Source organism: Amborella trichopoda, chromosome 6 (assembly GCF_054954075.1).
Source record: "Amborella trichopoda isolate Santa Cruz 75 chromosome 6, AtrichopodaSantaCruz75HAP2 v2.0, whole genome shotgun sequence".
In the NCBI taxonomy this organism is placed as follows: Eukaryota; Viridiplantae; Streptophyta; class Magnoliopsida; order Amborellales; family Amborellaceae; genus Amborella; species Amborella trichopoda.
In genome coordinates this window covers 1,457,899-1,475,405 of record NC_142341.1, presented here as the reverse complement: position 1 = coordinate 1,475,405, position 17,507 = coordinate 1,457,899, and the positions used below count along the sequence as shown (strand labels likewise).

The following is a 17,507-nucleotide window of genomic DNA, read 5'->3' as shown; positions in this document are numbered from 1 at the left end:
TGGAAAGAGAGGAATAGAAGGACCTTTGAAAGTATAACTCTACCCCCCCACAAGGTGATTCACCTAAACAAACTGTCGATATGGTCCTGTTTAGCTGTATCCAAGGAAGGTTAGGGTATTACAAAGGTGGACGTCATGGCCAATCTCTCTAGTCTCTTTATTCTTGGAGTAAGGAAGTACAGGCCAACGAGTTTATGGCTTGCTCCCCCTCTTGGTTGCCTTAATATTAATTTCGATGGTAGTTTTATGGGTAATCCAGGTCCTGCTGGTATTGGGGGAATTATTCAAGACTGTTTTGGAAACACGGTACTTTCCTATACATGACCAATTGGGACGGCAACTTCGAACCGAGCAGAAATGTGTGCTTTACTTAGAAGGCTGTTGCTTTTCAAACACCATAACCTGGTTATCAATTGTATTGTTGAATGTGACTCTTTAAATACTATTAGATGGTGTAGAAAGGAACAAACGGTTCTTTGGGATCTTCGATTATTATGGCTACAGATTTTGGATGTCTCTGCTTCTTTATTTGTTACGTTCTCTCATGTCTTTCGAGAGGCCAATGGAATAGCTGATGCTCTGGCTAAAAAGGGGAGTTGGGCTTGATTCTTTTGTTATCTCTGATGATGTAATCTCCTTTTAACATTTTAATAAAATTTTGAATCTTGGTCAAAAAAAATTAGACATCTCCTTTCAACATTTCAATAAAATTTTGAATCTTGGTCAAAAAAAAAATAGACTAAATTGTGAGGAACTCTACTGGAGATTTATTTTAGTTCCAAGTGACTCAAAAATTACCCAGACAAATGCCCCATCAAAATTGGTCTCATGTTTCAGATATTAGATAGCCCCATTCAACCATATAATAGCAATAGGTCGGTTCGATATATCTTATATCGGACTACCATAACAATGGGCCGTTTTGATATTTTTGCGCACAAAATAAAAAATTAATAGAAAGTGTAGTTTGATGTTTGCAATATCAGACCAGAAAAAAATTAAAAATAAAAATAAATAAATAAAAAATGAAAAAAAAAAAAAAAAAAAAAAGGATCTTACCTTAAAGTTTCAAAAATATGGACCAAAGGAAAATTATGTAAATTTAACTTTGTCCGTACAAAAATCACACAAACTTTAATGTTGATGTGTATGCATCATAATTCTAAGGGAAGGATTTAACAAGCTCATTTATCTTTGGTACAAAAAATTAACCGCCACCTCTCGCTAGGGGTATGGGGCTAGGAATCGGGTTGGCTCCAATTCTTGGGCCTGGGCTAGCCAGGTCTCAGCCCAAAATTTTGCATAAGCTTTAAAATTAAAAAATTTCTTAAATTATAGAAGGCCCTACCCGGTCCAATTTGATTTTTAAGGTTTGGGCGTCATAGGTAAGATTTCGAGTTGGACTGGGCTAAGCTGGGTCCTACCCTAAATTTAGTTTTGGTCTTACGCCTGGTTAGTTGGCCAAAACCCAGCCCGTTCACAGCCCTACTCGTAGATGTCATCTGTGAAATCCAGATGCTGTGTACACTTCGCCGTACAAAATTCAAAATAAGTTACTTGGTTACTTAGTGTGGTCAATAGCACATCGCCCAGCTATGGGTGTCATTGGGTCAGGTCATGGTCGGCCGAACTTGGACCCGACCCGACAAGGTCCCACATGGATTAGGACCCGGGTCAGTCATTTGAACCCGAACCTAACGCGAACTGTATTCTAGAAATTAAAAAATGATTTTTGTATTATAATATATTTTTTATATATTTTGTATCAGGTCAAGTCAATCCCAACCCGGACCCTAAGCTACCCAATAAGGGTCCAAGTTGGACCCAGACCCAAACCTAACCCGAGTCGGGTCCAAATTATTTGTACCCTGACCCAACCCATGGTTGGCAGGTTGACGCAAACCGGATTGCCACCCTTACCACGAGCCACTTGATATCATAAATACATTCTTATACCATAGAAACAGTATTAAATTATACTTTCCTTTAGAAAAATCAAAAAGATCATATGGTCATGTCAAAACCCTGTCTTGGAGTATTTTAATGACCCTAATTTTGGGGATATAACCTCCTAGAACTAAAAACCAGCCTTAAAAAAAAAAGGCAAAAATAAAATTAAGAGTCACATTCTATGTTTATCAAGAAGAACTAAAGGGATTATCAATAAATAGATCATTTATCTTTTTTACATAGAGGTCACAATCATTCTCACTCCTTAGATATCAAATTGGATAGCTTCGAGTAAGTCATGAAGTTCAATAAATTGTTTTTTAAAACTTCGTGTCTCTGAATGACATTCTTAAAACTACCCATTTTGAGACTTAAGGGGCAAAAATAATTGTAACGTCCATGCACAAAAGTTAAATAGTCTCTTTGTAGACAACCCAAAACAAAAATCCGAAGAATGATCATAAGCCTCTCAACTTTTGGATTATCAGATATATAAACATTTAAAAACAAAAAAAGTCCCCTTTTTTTAAAACAAATCAGATACTCATCTGTTGATTCTAAAAGAGATCTCTATATTTCATATCAAAAAGATCCTCCCAAGCAAGTCTTTTGCTCAAGAAAGTAAATGTACAGTATGCTCTCTTAGGAGTACGCTAAAATGCGAATGCATCAACAGTAACACCACCAATAAAGAGACCCTCCCTTTTTCCTTTTTATCTATGCATTTAGGCGAATAACCCCTCCAATTCCTCTCCTTTTCCTACTATTCTCTTTCTTTTTTTGCAATTTTTTTTTCCTCGACTCTCCTTATTTCCTTACCTAAAAATGCTTGGTTTGGTATCTAATTCTAATTCCCTTACTAATACGAGCTTAATCCGAATATTAACTTTCTATCTCCTCGTTCTCTTAACCCCCAAACAATAATATTCAATATTTTTCAACCCTCAAAATCTCAATATTTAATCAATTTATGTTCCATAATGCCCTAACAATGATACCCACTTCCAAAACAAAGTCGACTTAGCTACTTTTGGGGTCTCCCTCACACCAATCATTCCTTTGGTGTTTATTCTTGGGTTTGCATTCATATTCTTTGAGCTTCTATTTCTAGTTTACTTATGAAAGGGAATACTCTAAATACATGATTTTTGGCCCTTTAAATCATTCTAAGGAATGGTATTTATGCTTTTGTCCATTAGCTTTTGTTCGTAGGGCTTTTTGAGTGAGGAGAATTTCTTGGGCTTTTTTTTTTTCCATTCTTTTTGTTTTTTTTTTTTACCGGGGGTGTGCGAGGTTGTGGCCTAGAGAGGAGGGAGGGGAGAGAGATATTTAAAAGAAAAAGAAAAAGAATTTAAAAAACCAAAAAGATAGTATTTTTTTGGAATTTTAGAAATTTAAAAATTAGACGATCCAGATAATTTGTATAAAACGTACTATTTTCAAGACTTGAAATTTTTATTTATTTTCATATCCATACCTGAAAATATCACATGCTCCTTCGGAATGTATGGTCAATTCACTTCCTTGGGTAAAATCATCTAGAAGTATTTTTGGGACCCTTAATGATGTGGACCTCACATCCCAAACAAGTATCCATTTTTTTTCATTACCACTATCAGTGCCTTAAACCGAGGCTCCAAACAATAAAAGTAGAGCTCACCTTCAAATAGTATCAAGAAATATGGTTTCTATATTGGAAATCTTTGTGATAGCCTTAAAATATATTTTCATCTTTAATTATAAAATTTAAAGCTTAAAAAATAGTATAGATCAAGTAGATCTATGAAAACTTGGAAATCTTGAAAATTGGTGGCCCAAAAATGCATTACAAGATGCACTATTTTCAAAACTTGAAATCCATTTTTTTCTCATGTCCATGCATCTTGATGTCAAGATCATCAGTTTCAAGATATTTGAACATCAAAACATCCTCTTCTAGTGAAATTTTTGAGGTGGGTTCTAATTTGATTGTTTAGAGCATCGGCTCTATATAAACTTTTTCCTAAAGAAATAGGGTGAGGTTTATATAAGACATCTACCTTAAACACATAAAGTAAAGGGCACCTTCAATGGATGCAGCTCTAGTGCTTGAAACTTTACGTGGCCTAAAAATCTATTTCCACCCCTAGTTATAAAATTTAAAGTTTCAAAAATAGTGCAGATCAAGTAGCTCTATGAACAATTCAAAATCTTGAAAATGAACGGTTCAAATAATGTATTATAAAATTCATTACTCTTAAAACTTGAAATCCTTTTTTTTCCATAGCCATACACATTGAGTTTAGATTACCAATTGGAGGTTTTTCCAGCACCCAAACAACATTTTGCAATGGAATTTTCAGGTGCATCTTACTTCCAAAGTATAAGGTTGGCACCTTGTATAAACATTTTCCATAAAAATGACATTCTAAGATTAAATAGAGACATCTATTTCTATTTTCCAGGTTAGAATATGGGGAATACATCAAAATAGATGTAAGATCATTCGACTTATTTTCAAAATACTGGTCAAAATCTACATGTCCATGAGTTGAAATAGTTGAAAAAAAGGTAAACTATTAGATTGTTGAAAAATTAGGTGTATTTTGATAAATTTCCCTTCAAATATTTAGGAGCTCAATTTTTTTTTTAAAAAAAAGTAATCGTATACTTATCGAAAAAGTCTTTCCAATGTTGGTCGACAAATAATCAAAGCCTCCACCGCGGTCACTTGATCGCTCCCTCATCCCCAATATTTCAAGATTAACGTCGATGGGGCTTCTTTCGAGAACTCGAGGATAGCATGTGATGGTAGAAATATTAGGAATAGCAATGGTGCTTTCATTGCTGCTTTTACTGCATCATTTGGCATTGCATCAAACAATTATGCGGAATTTTATGATGTCGAAGTAAGCATTGATTTGTGGCTCTTTAACTCAAATGTTTTTTTCTCCAAATTGGAAGTGATATGTCGTTGTTTCTAAATGCTATTCAAAGGCAGTGCATGATTCTATGGGCACTTCACACGGTAGCAACCAACTGCCGGTCACAAACTCTCATAGAGTAGGTGGGGCATTTCCCACACATCTACCGTGAGGCAACATAGTAGCAGATACACTTGTCAAGAAAGGAATCTCTCTCTCTATTGCTATTATTTGGCATGCTAGACAGCGAGATATTTCATTTTCCTGTCTTTAACTCATGATTTGGCTCAATTGCCCTATGATATGACTCTAACACTACAATGCGTGTTTTTTCTATTTTTATTTAATGAAAAATGGGTAGGGGCCTTCTCCCCCAAATGACTTACCCAAAACATTAATAATAATAATAATAAATTTGTGCTCCCGCCGGGGCACCATGCATGTGCTCAAAAGGAGGGGGAGAGATTCTTAGGGCGTGGGACCCAGCATTCTCGTAGTGTGAAATATGCAAAGAGTAGGGTTGGGACAGCAAGAAACCCCCTCTACTAACGAAACGTGGCTAGTCTCAGAATGTCTGTGCCGTACCACGTTGGTTCTTTCTACACGGGACTTAGTGACCTAGATTCTATGCACCACATGTAGATCCTAACCGTCGGTTCTCAAGAAAGGACAGTAGCGATGAACGAACGGTTCCTCAACGAAATGTCTACTTGGCGATGATGGTGTACCGCTATGGTATTTCTTTTGTGGTAGTTCCCTGGCTTTTGAGGTGATTGCAATGGGGATCGACTCGTGTCTGAGTCAGCAGTTCGGTTCGGTTCGGGTTGTAAAAGTCTTCGAGGAGCATCGATTTGGAGGTTGTTTATTGCTGCTTAACTAGCATAGTTTAAAATTTGTGGCTTTATAAAATGGTGTAAGCAAGAGCAAAGAATCTCGTGGTTTTTTCATGTCTTTTGACGAAAAAGCCATGATATTTACGTTTCAGATTTCTTTTTCCCATGTCCACTGAGAGGCCAATTATATAGCTGATTGTTTAGCCAAATATGGAGGCTCCTTGTCCTCTTTGTCTGCGTCTAATGTCTTGATTCCAAATTTGTGATCAAATGTTTGATATAGGATCCTTTTGACGATAGGTTTATAATGTGTTCAGTACTTATTATTCATCATCGCTGGATGTAGGGAGTATTTTTCTTTTTTTTTTACTTATTGTACTTTTGGAGCTATGATCGTTTTATTAATGATAGTAACCTTAACATTAAAAAAGAAAAAGAAAAAGAAATAAAATATCAATATTTCAATGAAGGACAAAGTCTATATATGATTGCAGTTTTATATTATCGAAATAAGGTGCACATCAAAAATTAAGTAGAAAAGAGAGTTATCAAGATGGATTACATTCCAATTGATCAACCCAACTTCGAGATGTATGGATATAATGAGAAAAGCAATTTCAAGTATTAAAAATATAGCATCTTGTAACAAAGTTTTCAGATCATTTATTTTTGTAATTTTCAAATGTTTATAGATCTATTAAAATTTTAAATTTTATTATTAGAATTGAACATGAATTTTCAAATCATCGTAAAGTTTCTGATACCGAAGCCACACGTTCCGACGAAATTAAAAAGTGTACCTTGCGTGTATAATATATGGTGGGCACCTTGTACAAACCCCACCCAATAAATATAAATATTGGGATTTCTATTGGCCCCCATATGAGAAATCAGAATTTTGAACTCGGTGTCGATTGAGAGATCGGTTTGATTCCCAAATTAGCAATACATTTCGTTGGGTCCAGCGAAATATTCGGCCGAGAATTCGTCGTTGTCTCTTCTTCGTTAATTTCATGCACGTGTCGTATCACAGGTACAATTGATTCGATTTCTAGAAAGGTAAAACCTTCATTTTTAAGTTAAATTGCAGCAGTTGCATTATTTTTCAGTGCGGCTGCATTTTCATGGGAGATTTGAGGTGCCGACATGAAAAGAAAAGAAAAAGGTAGGTCAATTTGTCGTTTATTTTATTGTTAACAGATTTAGAGTCTTGAACTCTCCCACCTAATTATCACTGAGTTGAAGCTTGAGGAACAAGAGGTACGGATGTATGTTGTAAAAAATTATTGTTTTACAAATGATTTTGGGTGAAATTTTTATAAAACCTAGGCTTTAAGAAAACAAAATAAAACCTCATCTTAAATCTTCATCCAAAAAGCACTTTCAACAATGAAAATCTCCATGATGCCTACAAACTCAATTTTCAACATCGGCAATAGAATTTGAAACTAAAAAAATGTACATTGGCAATAAAATTTTAAAGCATAAAATCATATTTTTCTCGACAATTATAATGTTCAAGTCGAGATGATCGATGTAAAGGCTTTCCAACACTTAGAATTATAATTTTCGATGAGTTATGAGTTGAGGCTTTACTTATTTTGATTGGGCTAGCAAACCATTTTCCAATTATTTTTCTTTATGTGATGAAGTTTTGATGAGGATGTGGCTGCATCTAAAAACCCATCCAGTTGGCAAAAACTAGATCCGGCCTGGAAACCCTAATAATAGATTTTTGAAATCCAAGATACATGCTGCAGATTTTGTGGATTTGTGAGAATTGATGACCTGGTAAAGGTTTCAAAATAGATCATTTTTAGAGTTTGAATAGGGCTAGCAATGGGCGCCGACACCCAACATTGTACAGCCTAGCCCTAAAAAATTAAGGCATGGGTTACAAAATGTGGCCCGAGGGCATAGCTAAGGCTAACGCCCATCCATCATGGCTTAAGGGTAAGGCCGGGCCAGGCAGAATCCAGGGCCATGAGAATCCAGGGTAATGCTCTTTGGCCTGACCCGGCCATGCCTTGACAGGGACCATGGCCTCTTTGCCACTGCCAAGGCCGAGCCAGCCCTAAGGGGACTAAGGCAGGGCTAGGCTAGGTTGGGTTGGGCCTAGGGTTAGAGGTACTTTTTTTTTGACATCCATGATCATCAAAGCAGAGATGATTAATTTGAAAATTTTCCTATATTGATACTGTCTTTTCCGGTAAAAATTGATGTGTTGTATAAAGCGGCGACTACACCAAATACATCTCCTTACATGAACACATAATCATAACATTACTTATCCCAAGCAAGAATATTATCATAATTTATAATTAAGAAGGTGAGACAACAAAATCATGAATCTAAGAATCTCTTGACATTTGTGTAAGAAAGAAAGGGATGCAGAAAGACGAGGATACGTCGAATCCATGTACCTACCATCTACTGAAAAGAAAATTTTTTAACATCTAGTATTTGTCAGGCTGTCTCTCTTCAGTCACATCCACCATCTATTTGCAATAGTATGCAGTCTCAATTGTTTATTGTAAATGGACGGTCAATATATTGGGACGTAGTCCAATAATTATATCATCTAATGTATAAAAACCAGATGCATGGATTATTTCACAACATTCATTGTTGAATATTAAAGTTTTCTAGGAAGGGCATAGGCTTAATTGGTTAGTGCTTGGCAATTTACAACGCTATGTCTTAAACTCAATTTCTCAATTTCTATCGAGGGTAAGGGTATTTTCCCACCGACTCACCTACAAAAAAAAAAATTGAAGTTTTTTAAAAATTAATATATAGATTTGTAACATCGGGTCCGCAACCAAGACGATATGGTAGTCCTTGATATGTCAAGGTTTAAAATAAATGATTTTATTAAACATAACAAGTTAATGGATATTATATGAAAGAAAATATATAATAAGATCATTTATTTTTGGTACAAGAAAGTCACAATTACCGATAGTTGTTAGATTTAAAATTTGATGGTTGGGGATATGCCATCGACAAAGCTCAAAGTTCCAAAGAAAAATTCACGATCTTTGCAACACATCCTCAGCCCTAGGATTTGTAATCTAACGATTTAGAGTGATTGTAGCCTCGTTACCAAAGAAAAAGGTCTTAAAATATATTTTGAAAACTATCATTATATGACATGAGTAATAACAAAGAGGAAAATTTATTAAACTATGCCATGATTTGAACTATTTTACATCTTACCCACATTTTTTATTTCATATTGTCCATTTGATCAAATTTCAAATAACTCGGGTGCAGTTTGTATAGAGCCAAGGTTCAAAACAATCCAAGTAAAGCGCACCTTCAAATAGCATAGAAAAATGTGGTTTTAATACTAGAAATCTTCGTGATACCCTTAAAATATATTCTCATCTTTAGTTATAAAATTTAAAACTTCAAAAATAGTGTAGATTGAACAGATCTATGAGAACTTAAACATCTTGAAAATTGACGGTCCAAAAATACGTTACAAGATGCACTATTTCCAAAACTTGAAATCCATTTTTTCTCTTGTCCATGTATCTCGATGTCAAGATGATCAATTTGAGGATATTTAGGAGCATCAAAACAACCTTTTCTCGTGAAATTTTTGGTGTGGGCTCTAATTTGATTGTTTAGAGCCTCAGCTCTATATAAACTTTTCCCCCCATTAAATGACACATCAAAATGAATTTTGAAATTTATCAAAATGCACCTAGAAAAATATTAAATAGTCCAAATGTAAGATGCATTGTGATAAATTTCCCTAATAAATATAAGGGTGCGGTTTGTATAGAGGAGGCTCTAAACAATCAAATTAGAGCCTACCTTCAAATAGTATCGAGTAATATGGTTTCAATAATTGAAATTTTTGTGATAAAATTAAATTGTATTTTATCTTTAGTTATAAAATTTAAATCTTCAAAAATAGTGTAGATAGAGCAATCTATGAAAACTTGAAAATCTTGAAAATTGACGGTAAAAAAATGTATTACAAAATGCACTATTTAGAAAACTTGAAATTTATCATATTCATACATCTTGATGTCGAGATGATCAATTTGATGATATTTGGGTATCATAACAACCTCTTCTAATGAAAGTTTTGACGTAGGCTCCAATTTGATTATTTAGGGCCTAGGCTCTATATAAACTTTTCCCTAAATAGTGGTGACAATTCAAAACAATCGCAATTGTTTTCAGCCATTGTTTTTTAAAACAATGAAAATAATGGGGCTTATATCACCCTTTCTTTCTTTCTTTCTTTTTTTCAACCTTCAAAAAACAACATTTCACGTCAACTATAAACTTTAAAATTATTGGTATTTGACCATATCTTGTGATTTTGGCTATATAACCTAAACCATCACCATCTTATTCTTTAAATAATGGGATTATCTACAAAGAGACCATTTATTTTTTGAGATTGTATTCAATGAGACGATTTTCCTTTGGTATATGGAGGTTATAATTACTTATAACCATTAGATGTGAAATCTAATAGCTTGGGTGCATCACAAAATTCGAGAAAATTTCTTTTGAACTTTGAAATGGGTCAATGAAATAAATGCAGCCACTCAATTTCACATATAATGGTCAAGATTAATTGCGACCACCTTGTACCAAATGTTAATGGTCTAATTATATACTTTTCTTTATCTTTTATACATGGAGTCACAATCATTCTCACTCATTAGATGTTAAATTGGATGACTTGAGGTAAGTCAAACGTCCGAGATTTCTTTTTTGGAACTTCGCCTCTATTCAATGACATTCTTATAACCACCCATTTTGAAAGTCAAGGGACAAGAATGATTGTGACCTCCATGTACAAAAGATAAATGACCTCTTGGGTGGACAATCCCTTGAAAAATATGGCCAATATTTTGCATGTTCCGAGGTGTTATCTTAGACTATGCTAATGAGGAATGAGTAAAGATAATTCATTTTATCAAAAGTAGACTATCTTATCCGAAATTAATATACTTTGGATATTATTGCTTTAAATTTTTTATTAAATTATCCATAAGAGATAAACAATTTATCATTGTACTTATATCTTTTGATTTAACTTCAAAATACCCATAAAACAAAATACATGATTTTGTATTGGAATAGTTCCAAATGGGTAAAATGTTGAATAGTTAATCTCTTGTCCTTGTACCTATATCTTTTGATTTAACTTCAAAATACCCATAAAACAAAATACATGATTTTGTATTGGAATAGTTCCAAATGGGTAAAATGTTGAATAGTTAATCTCTTGTCATTGTCCCTATATCTTTTGATTTAACGTCAAAATACTCATAAAACAAAATACATGATTTTGTATTGGAATAGTTCCAAATGGGTAAAGTGTTGAATAGTTAATCTCTTGTTGGTATTTGGATAAAATTTTCTATTATTTATTAGTTGTTTGGTACCTATTTTAAATTATATATAATATTATTTAAATTATATAATTTTTTTGGGCGATTTTTAGCTACTTTTAGCTCTTTTTAGCTAAAAAATATATTTTCCAACAAATTATTTTGTATAAATTAAAAACAACATTATAAAAAGATAAACCTATAAAATAAAACTGCTAATAAACTTTACAATACGTATAGTCAAACAACAAATAATGTGATGAATTTCTTTGTTATTTTGTTAGATGTTTGGTATGTACTTTAGATTAGATATAATTTTATTAAACTTATATAACTTTTTTTTTTGGCGATTTTTAGCTACTTTTGGCTAAAAAAATATGTTTTCCAACAAATTACTTTGTCTAAATTAGAAACAACATTTCAAAAAGTTAAACTTATATATAAAATTGCTAATAAATTTATCTCATATGACTATACAATACACACAGTCAAACAACAAATATATGCATCATCACAATTAAATTCATTGAAACATTAAATTGTTAGTGATAATGAGTATGTTCAAACAATGCCCTACTTCTAGGTCCTAAAAATTCAACAAATTTCTGTTGAATTCGGAAAAATAGATCAGCTCTAAATTTAGCTTCGCTCAATCCCATGCTCCACTAAATTTGATGGGAATATTATTGTTTGGCCAGAATTGAGGCCCAATTGTACATTCATTTGGGCCATTCTTTTGAGTGAACTAGTTGCCGAATCATTGCCCAAATTTCGCGAAATTCGAAGTTCGGACTCCAGCCAAGCGAAAAGAACCTAAACCTAAACCTAAAAAATCCTTTAAATTGGGCCAAACCTCCACCAAATTTGGGGGCAATATCGTTTTGGGGCCGGAGTTTTGACCTAAAGAATATATAGTCGGGCACCAAGTACTTGCAAACTGATCAACAGAACCTTAAAAATTATAGATCTAGAGAAAAAAAAATATCAGATTTCAGTTTTAAAAAATAAAATACTTGTCAAATATTCTTTAGATAGTCTATTCCAAATGTTCATAGATCCGCCAAATGGTTATGGTTTGAGTTTCAAAATCCATAACCAAGGGCGAAAATAGATTTCATACTACCTCTAAGATTTCTTACACCAAAATATCATTTTTCCACAGGGTTTGGAGGTGCAACTTTACAAAATAATATAAGCCCGCAGTCTCACTTAGACCGCACCCGAAAACATAAAAGTATGAACAGTAATCCCCAGAAAGGAGAAAAAGATTCGTGCTTTGAGGAGAAAACCAACACCTGGAGATTTCTCCCTTTTGGTGCCGCGTGTGTTAACATCAATGTGGCCGGACCTTTCCTACCCCCCTCTCTCTATCTCTCCTTTTTCATAATCCAAAGCTCAAAAAACACAAAAAATAAAAGAACCACAAAAAAAAAATCGTCTCCCTCTCGATCTTCTTTTTCATTATCCAAAGTCCAAAAAAACAAAAATAACAAAAAAAAAATCTCTCTCTTTCACTTTTTTTTTCCTTTACCGGATTGTATACTATGGGACTATTTATGTGGGTTATAATAAAGTTATAATTACTCATAGCCATTAAATGTAAAAAAAAAATGACTTATGAAGTTTTATAGATATTTTTTTTCAATAACACCATTACAACCACCGGATTTGAAGTCTAACTCACAAAAGTCATTCTCATTTATACCAAATATAAATAATCTCTTTATATACATCTCTTTACATACTTTTCCGTCTCATGATCCAAAGCGCAACCATATAACATATGAGTTGAAAGAAAAGAACCCAAGAGACCCACCTTATACAAACCCAAGAAAGAGAAGAACCCAAACAATATAAAATATAAGTTGAAAGAAAAGAACCCAAGAAACCCACCTTATAAAAACCCATGGGAATGGTGGCTCTAGTGCCCATATGCCCCTTGAGCTTCTAAGCTTGCACATCACGAGCCAAAAGTGGGTTCGAAGGGCTTGAGCTTCTTCTACGCTAGCGCACCACGAGCCAAAAGTGGGTCCGAAGACCTCGAGCTTCTCTTAGGAGCCAAGTGGGTTCGAAAATGTCAGGGGTTTGGGTCTTCAAGAATGGGGTGGCTCGCCTCGTCTCGAACCCAGCAGTCGAGTCCATTGATGGGTCCGAGCTTGCCTGCACCAAGAGGAGGGTCCTTGTCTATACCCCAAGTGATGAGGTCATAACCTCATATGCCTTTTTGGAGAGCAAGCTCAGGGGCTTGGGGTGGGAGAGGTGGTATGAGGACCCTGATAAGATTCAGTTTCATAAGGCTTGCTCTTCTCACCTCATTTCTTTGCCAAGGGATTTTAGCAGGTTCAAGTCAGTGCATATGTTTGATATTGTGGTCAAGAACCGGAGCTCCTTTGAAGTGAGAGAAAGTTGAGGTGAAATGGGGTTGGATGAATCTCTCTCTCTCTCCGTCTAAAGTCTAAACCACACACACTCTTTCATCTTAGCACCAATCTGCTTGAGTCTCTCTCTCTCTCTCGCTCGCTCTCTCTCTCTCTCTCTATCTCTCTCTTTCTCTTATCTAAGCTCCAATCCATCCAAAACTAGCTTGATTGTCTCTCCCTGTGTCTGTCTCTCACACATCTCATTCTCTGTGCCAATCCATCCAAAACTAGCTCGCTTCTCTCTCTCTCTCTCTTTCTCTCTCTCTCTCTCTCTCTCTCTCTCTCATATCTTAGCTCCAAATCCATCCAAAAGTGGTTTTCTTCTCTCTCTCTACAATTTTAGCTCGCAGTTCATCCTAACTGGCTGTGCACTCTGCAAAAGCTAGCTTGATTCTGTGTCTCTCTCTCTCTAAACCAGCTTGATTGCCTCTCTCTTTCTAAGCCATTTCCCAATTTTTATGTATCTAATATTAGCTTGACTCCATCTTAATGTGGCTCTTTCTCTGTCAAAACCATCTTGATTCTTTTCCTTTCTGTGAACCAGACCCTACCTCTTTTCGCACTCTAGAATCGATTCCACCCACTGAGGCACTAACTCTCGTCTCTCTCACTAAAAACCAACTGTTTTCTACTCTCTCTCTCTCTCTCTCTCTCTCTCTCTCTCTCAATTACTAGAGTGATGCTTGGTTTGACTTATGGAATAAGACCTACAATTTGAAGAGCTTGGTGTGATTGCTGATCCTTTCATGTATAGTGAGGAGTGAAGAATTTTTATAGTAAATAATGTCGTTGGTTTTGCCATTTCTTAGTTCTTTTATTATTTTTTCTCTCTGGATGTTTGGCTGTGGTACAACTTATCCCAAAAGAGAGAGAGAGAGAGAGATATACGAATCAAATACGGTGGCAACGGGTTGGGTCCCGGATCTTGATTGGGACCCCAACCCGAATAGTATTTAAGTCCAGGTTTTGGAACCAGACCCAATCTTTTGGATCCAAAATGTGGACTCATATCCATACCCGAGGTCATGTCTACCCGTCTATTCCCGAGTGTGGATAGGTCCATTGCCAACTTATTGTTTATGTGAGACACGTGGGCTATCACTATAGACTTCTTCTTCTTTTTTTTGGCCTTTTTTTTTTTTACATTATATGCCGTATTATTGGCAACATTTATACTATTGCACAACTTTTATGAATACCCTTGTATCCCAACATTCCTTACTATTTTACGTAAGAACTGAAAATTTTTAAAATAATCAACCTATTGTCAACAATTAGGAATACCCACTTACACCATATTATTCGGGTTGGGTCCAGCAGGACCCAGGAGTGAACCCGACCTTTCGTGTCTAAAAATTTGGATTTATACTTGGACCCGAGGTTGGGTCTACCCATTGGGTCCCATGTCTTCTTGGGTCCATTGGCCCCCCCTAGAATCAAACGGGAGAGAAAGAGAAGGGTTCGATGAATCAAATGAGAGAAAGAAGGGTTCTATGAATGGGGAGAGAGAGGGGGTTACTTACATGGAAAATTACAAAAAACCTCAAAATCATCCTTTTTATGTAATTTACCTCATTTAATTTTTTTTCACTTTTTTTTCTAAATAAACTTTACATGCAAATATCCCCAAGAGAAACAATTCCTTTTTTTAGACGGAAATGCTTTTTTCATATACAAAAATCATTTTGGCCAAATTTGAAGTTGACTTTTGGACCCAGTAGCAAATTGCAGGATGCACTATGACATTGTTGGAGCCCACAAGTGTTGAACCTCCTTAAAACAACTACCGGATCGAAACTGAGTACTGTCAAACCACACTTTACATAGTGCCGGAGTCCTGGAATCCAGTAAAATGTACTGCCCGATTGCGCTTTGCAACTGTCGGACCGCCTTTTGCAATTGCCGAACCGCCCTGTGCAACTGTCGAATCGCATTTTACACAATGCTAGAGCCATACTGCCGGACAGCACTTTACACAGTGTCGAAACCCTACTGCCGGACCTCATTTTACACAGTATCGGAGCCCTATTGCCAGACCAAACTTGCACGGTGCCGGGGCCCCTATTTTGATGGGATAGAGGAGAGACAGGCGTTGGTAAAATAAAAGTAAGGGAGGGTAGTTTAGGTTTTTTTTATTTATTTATTTAGTTGGGAGGTATTTGCATAAAAAGAATATTTTGAAAAAAAAGTTAGATTGAAGGTAATTTGCATCAAAAAAAATGTAGTCCTGTTTTTCTTTTTCTTTTTTTCTTTTTTTTTTTGTAATTTTAGCTCACTTCTGTATAGTTATATGAATCATATGCGATAGCGTAAGGAAGATGCCAAGAATTCTGACTCGTCGGAAATGGAAAGATTCGTGAAATCGAGATGGGACGCCTTCCACGTGAATAAATTCCCCATGCAATTGACCTAACTTTTCCATCCCTTTCTCTAATTTTTTTTTCCGTTATTATTTTTTTCTCTAGAAGTAACTAATTTCTCTCACCTTTTACCTTGGGCAAGATTTTAAGTACTTTTAGATGCAATTTAAGAGAGGTCGTGACTATTATATGTGAAATTATATGGTTGTATTTTTTCTATTGATCAAGCTCAAATTTTAAAATTAATTTTTTCGAACTTTGTAACACACTCAAGGTATCGAATTTCACATGTAATGGTTAGAAGTAATTGTAACCTCTTTGTATTTATTATATATTAAGCGAAAAGAATAGTTTGTTATCCTTGCGTCACATGTCTTTTTTTTTTTTTTTCCATAATTATCTTCTATCTTTCTCTCTCCATTCTTTTTCTCCCTATCTTTCCCAACGTTATATTTCTCTCACCCTCTCTTCTTTCTTTAAATCTCTCTCCTAAAAAAAAATATCTCTCTTTCCTTAAATCATTATCTCCCATTCTCTCTCAATAATATATATATATATATATATATATATATCCCAACACTCTCTCATTCTCTTTTTTCCTTAATTCATTTTCTCTCAATAATATCTCTCTGCCTCTCTCTCATTCTTTCTTTCTTTAAATCTCTTCCTCAAAATTAAATCTCCCTCTTTTCTTAAATCAGTCTCTCCCTTGCTCTCTCTCAATAATATGGAAATGAACTCAAATTTTTTTCTCTCACTCTTTCCTCAAATCTCTCACACGCCCTCTTTCCTATCTCTCTCACCTCTTTCTTAAAATCTCTCTTCCTTTACTTTCTACATTTTCTCTAATTCACACACTCTCTTTCTTTACGTTCTACATTTTCTCTAATTCACGTACACTCTCTTTTCTAAAATATGTCTCTCTTTCTTTCCAAACGGCCTCTCTCTATTTCTCTCTCGCTCTCCAATGAACTCAATCTTTTCTCTCTTACTCTTTCTTCAAATCAGACTCAACCCCTTTCCTATCTTTCTCACTCTTTCCAAAAATCTCTCACACACCTTTCCTAAAATCTCACTCTCTTTCTTTCTTTACTCTCTACAATTTCTCTAATTCACGCACCCTAATACTAATTCCTCCTACATCCAAAAATCTCTCGGTACGTTTTCTCTCTCTTTCTTTTTGCTTTTTCTTTTCCATTAATTCTCCAACATTTGTATTAATTCTCCAACAATAGAGCAGGTATATTTTCTTGGGAAAATATCTCCATACCCTTTATTTTTATGTTTTATATCTCAATAAGCCCAAGGTTTCAAAATATATCTTGGATCATAAAAATTCTAAGTTTTATATATTTTAACCCCCTAAGCTAACTTTATTTCTTTTAAACCTAACTTTTTGCGCCAAACAAACTAACTTTCTAAACACCATCATTTCTCTCTTTTCACCTGATTTTCTCCTAAATCTCTTTCTACCTATTTTCACACTCTCTCTCTCCTGTGTCTCTCACTCTCTCTCCCTGTTAGAGAGACAAAGAAGGTGAATGTTAGAGATAGAAATTTAGGGGAATATATCATGTAAAGAGATGAAGGGTTTAAAATGAGCAGATCTTTTTTATATTTATTAGGACTAAAAAAATAGTTAAAAGTGGATAAAGTTAGTCAGGAGGTTAGGAGA

At 34.9% G+C, this 17,507-nt stretch overlaps 1 protein-coding gene across 1 annotated transcript; it reads left to right on the top strand.

Annotated features, from left to right (window-relative positions):
• The first annotated feature begins 12,833 nt into the window (after positions 1-12,833).
• On the top strand, positions 12,834-14,273 carry LOC18434577 (flowering-promoting factor 1-like protein 1). Its single transcript, XM_020667386.2, has one exon. The coding sequence runs from the start codon at positions 13,127-13,129 to the stop codon at positions 13,460-13,462; it is 336 nt and encodes a 111-aa protein (XP_020523045.1). The 5' UTR covers positions 12,834-13,126; the 3' UTR covers positions 13,463-14,273.
• The last annotated feature ends 3,234 nt before the right edge of the window (positions 14,274-17,507 follow it).

What these genes read in the sequence shown, in the direction of transcription:
- LOC18434577 (XM_020667386.2), top strand. Translation starts at nt 13,127, where the DNA reads ATGTCAGGGGTTTGGGTCTTCAAGAATGGGGTGGCTCGCCTCGTCTCG.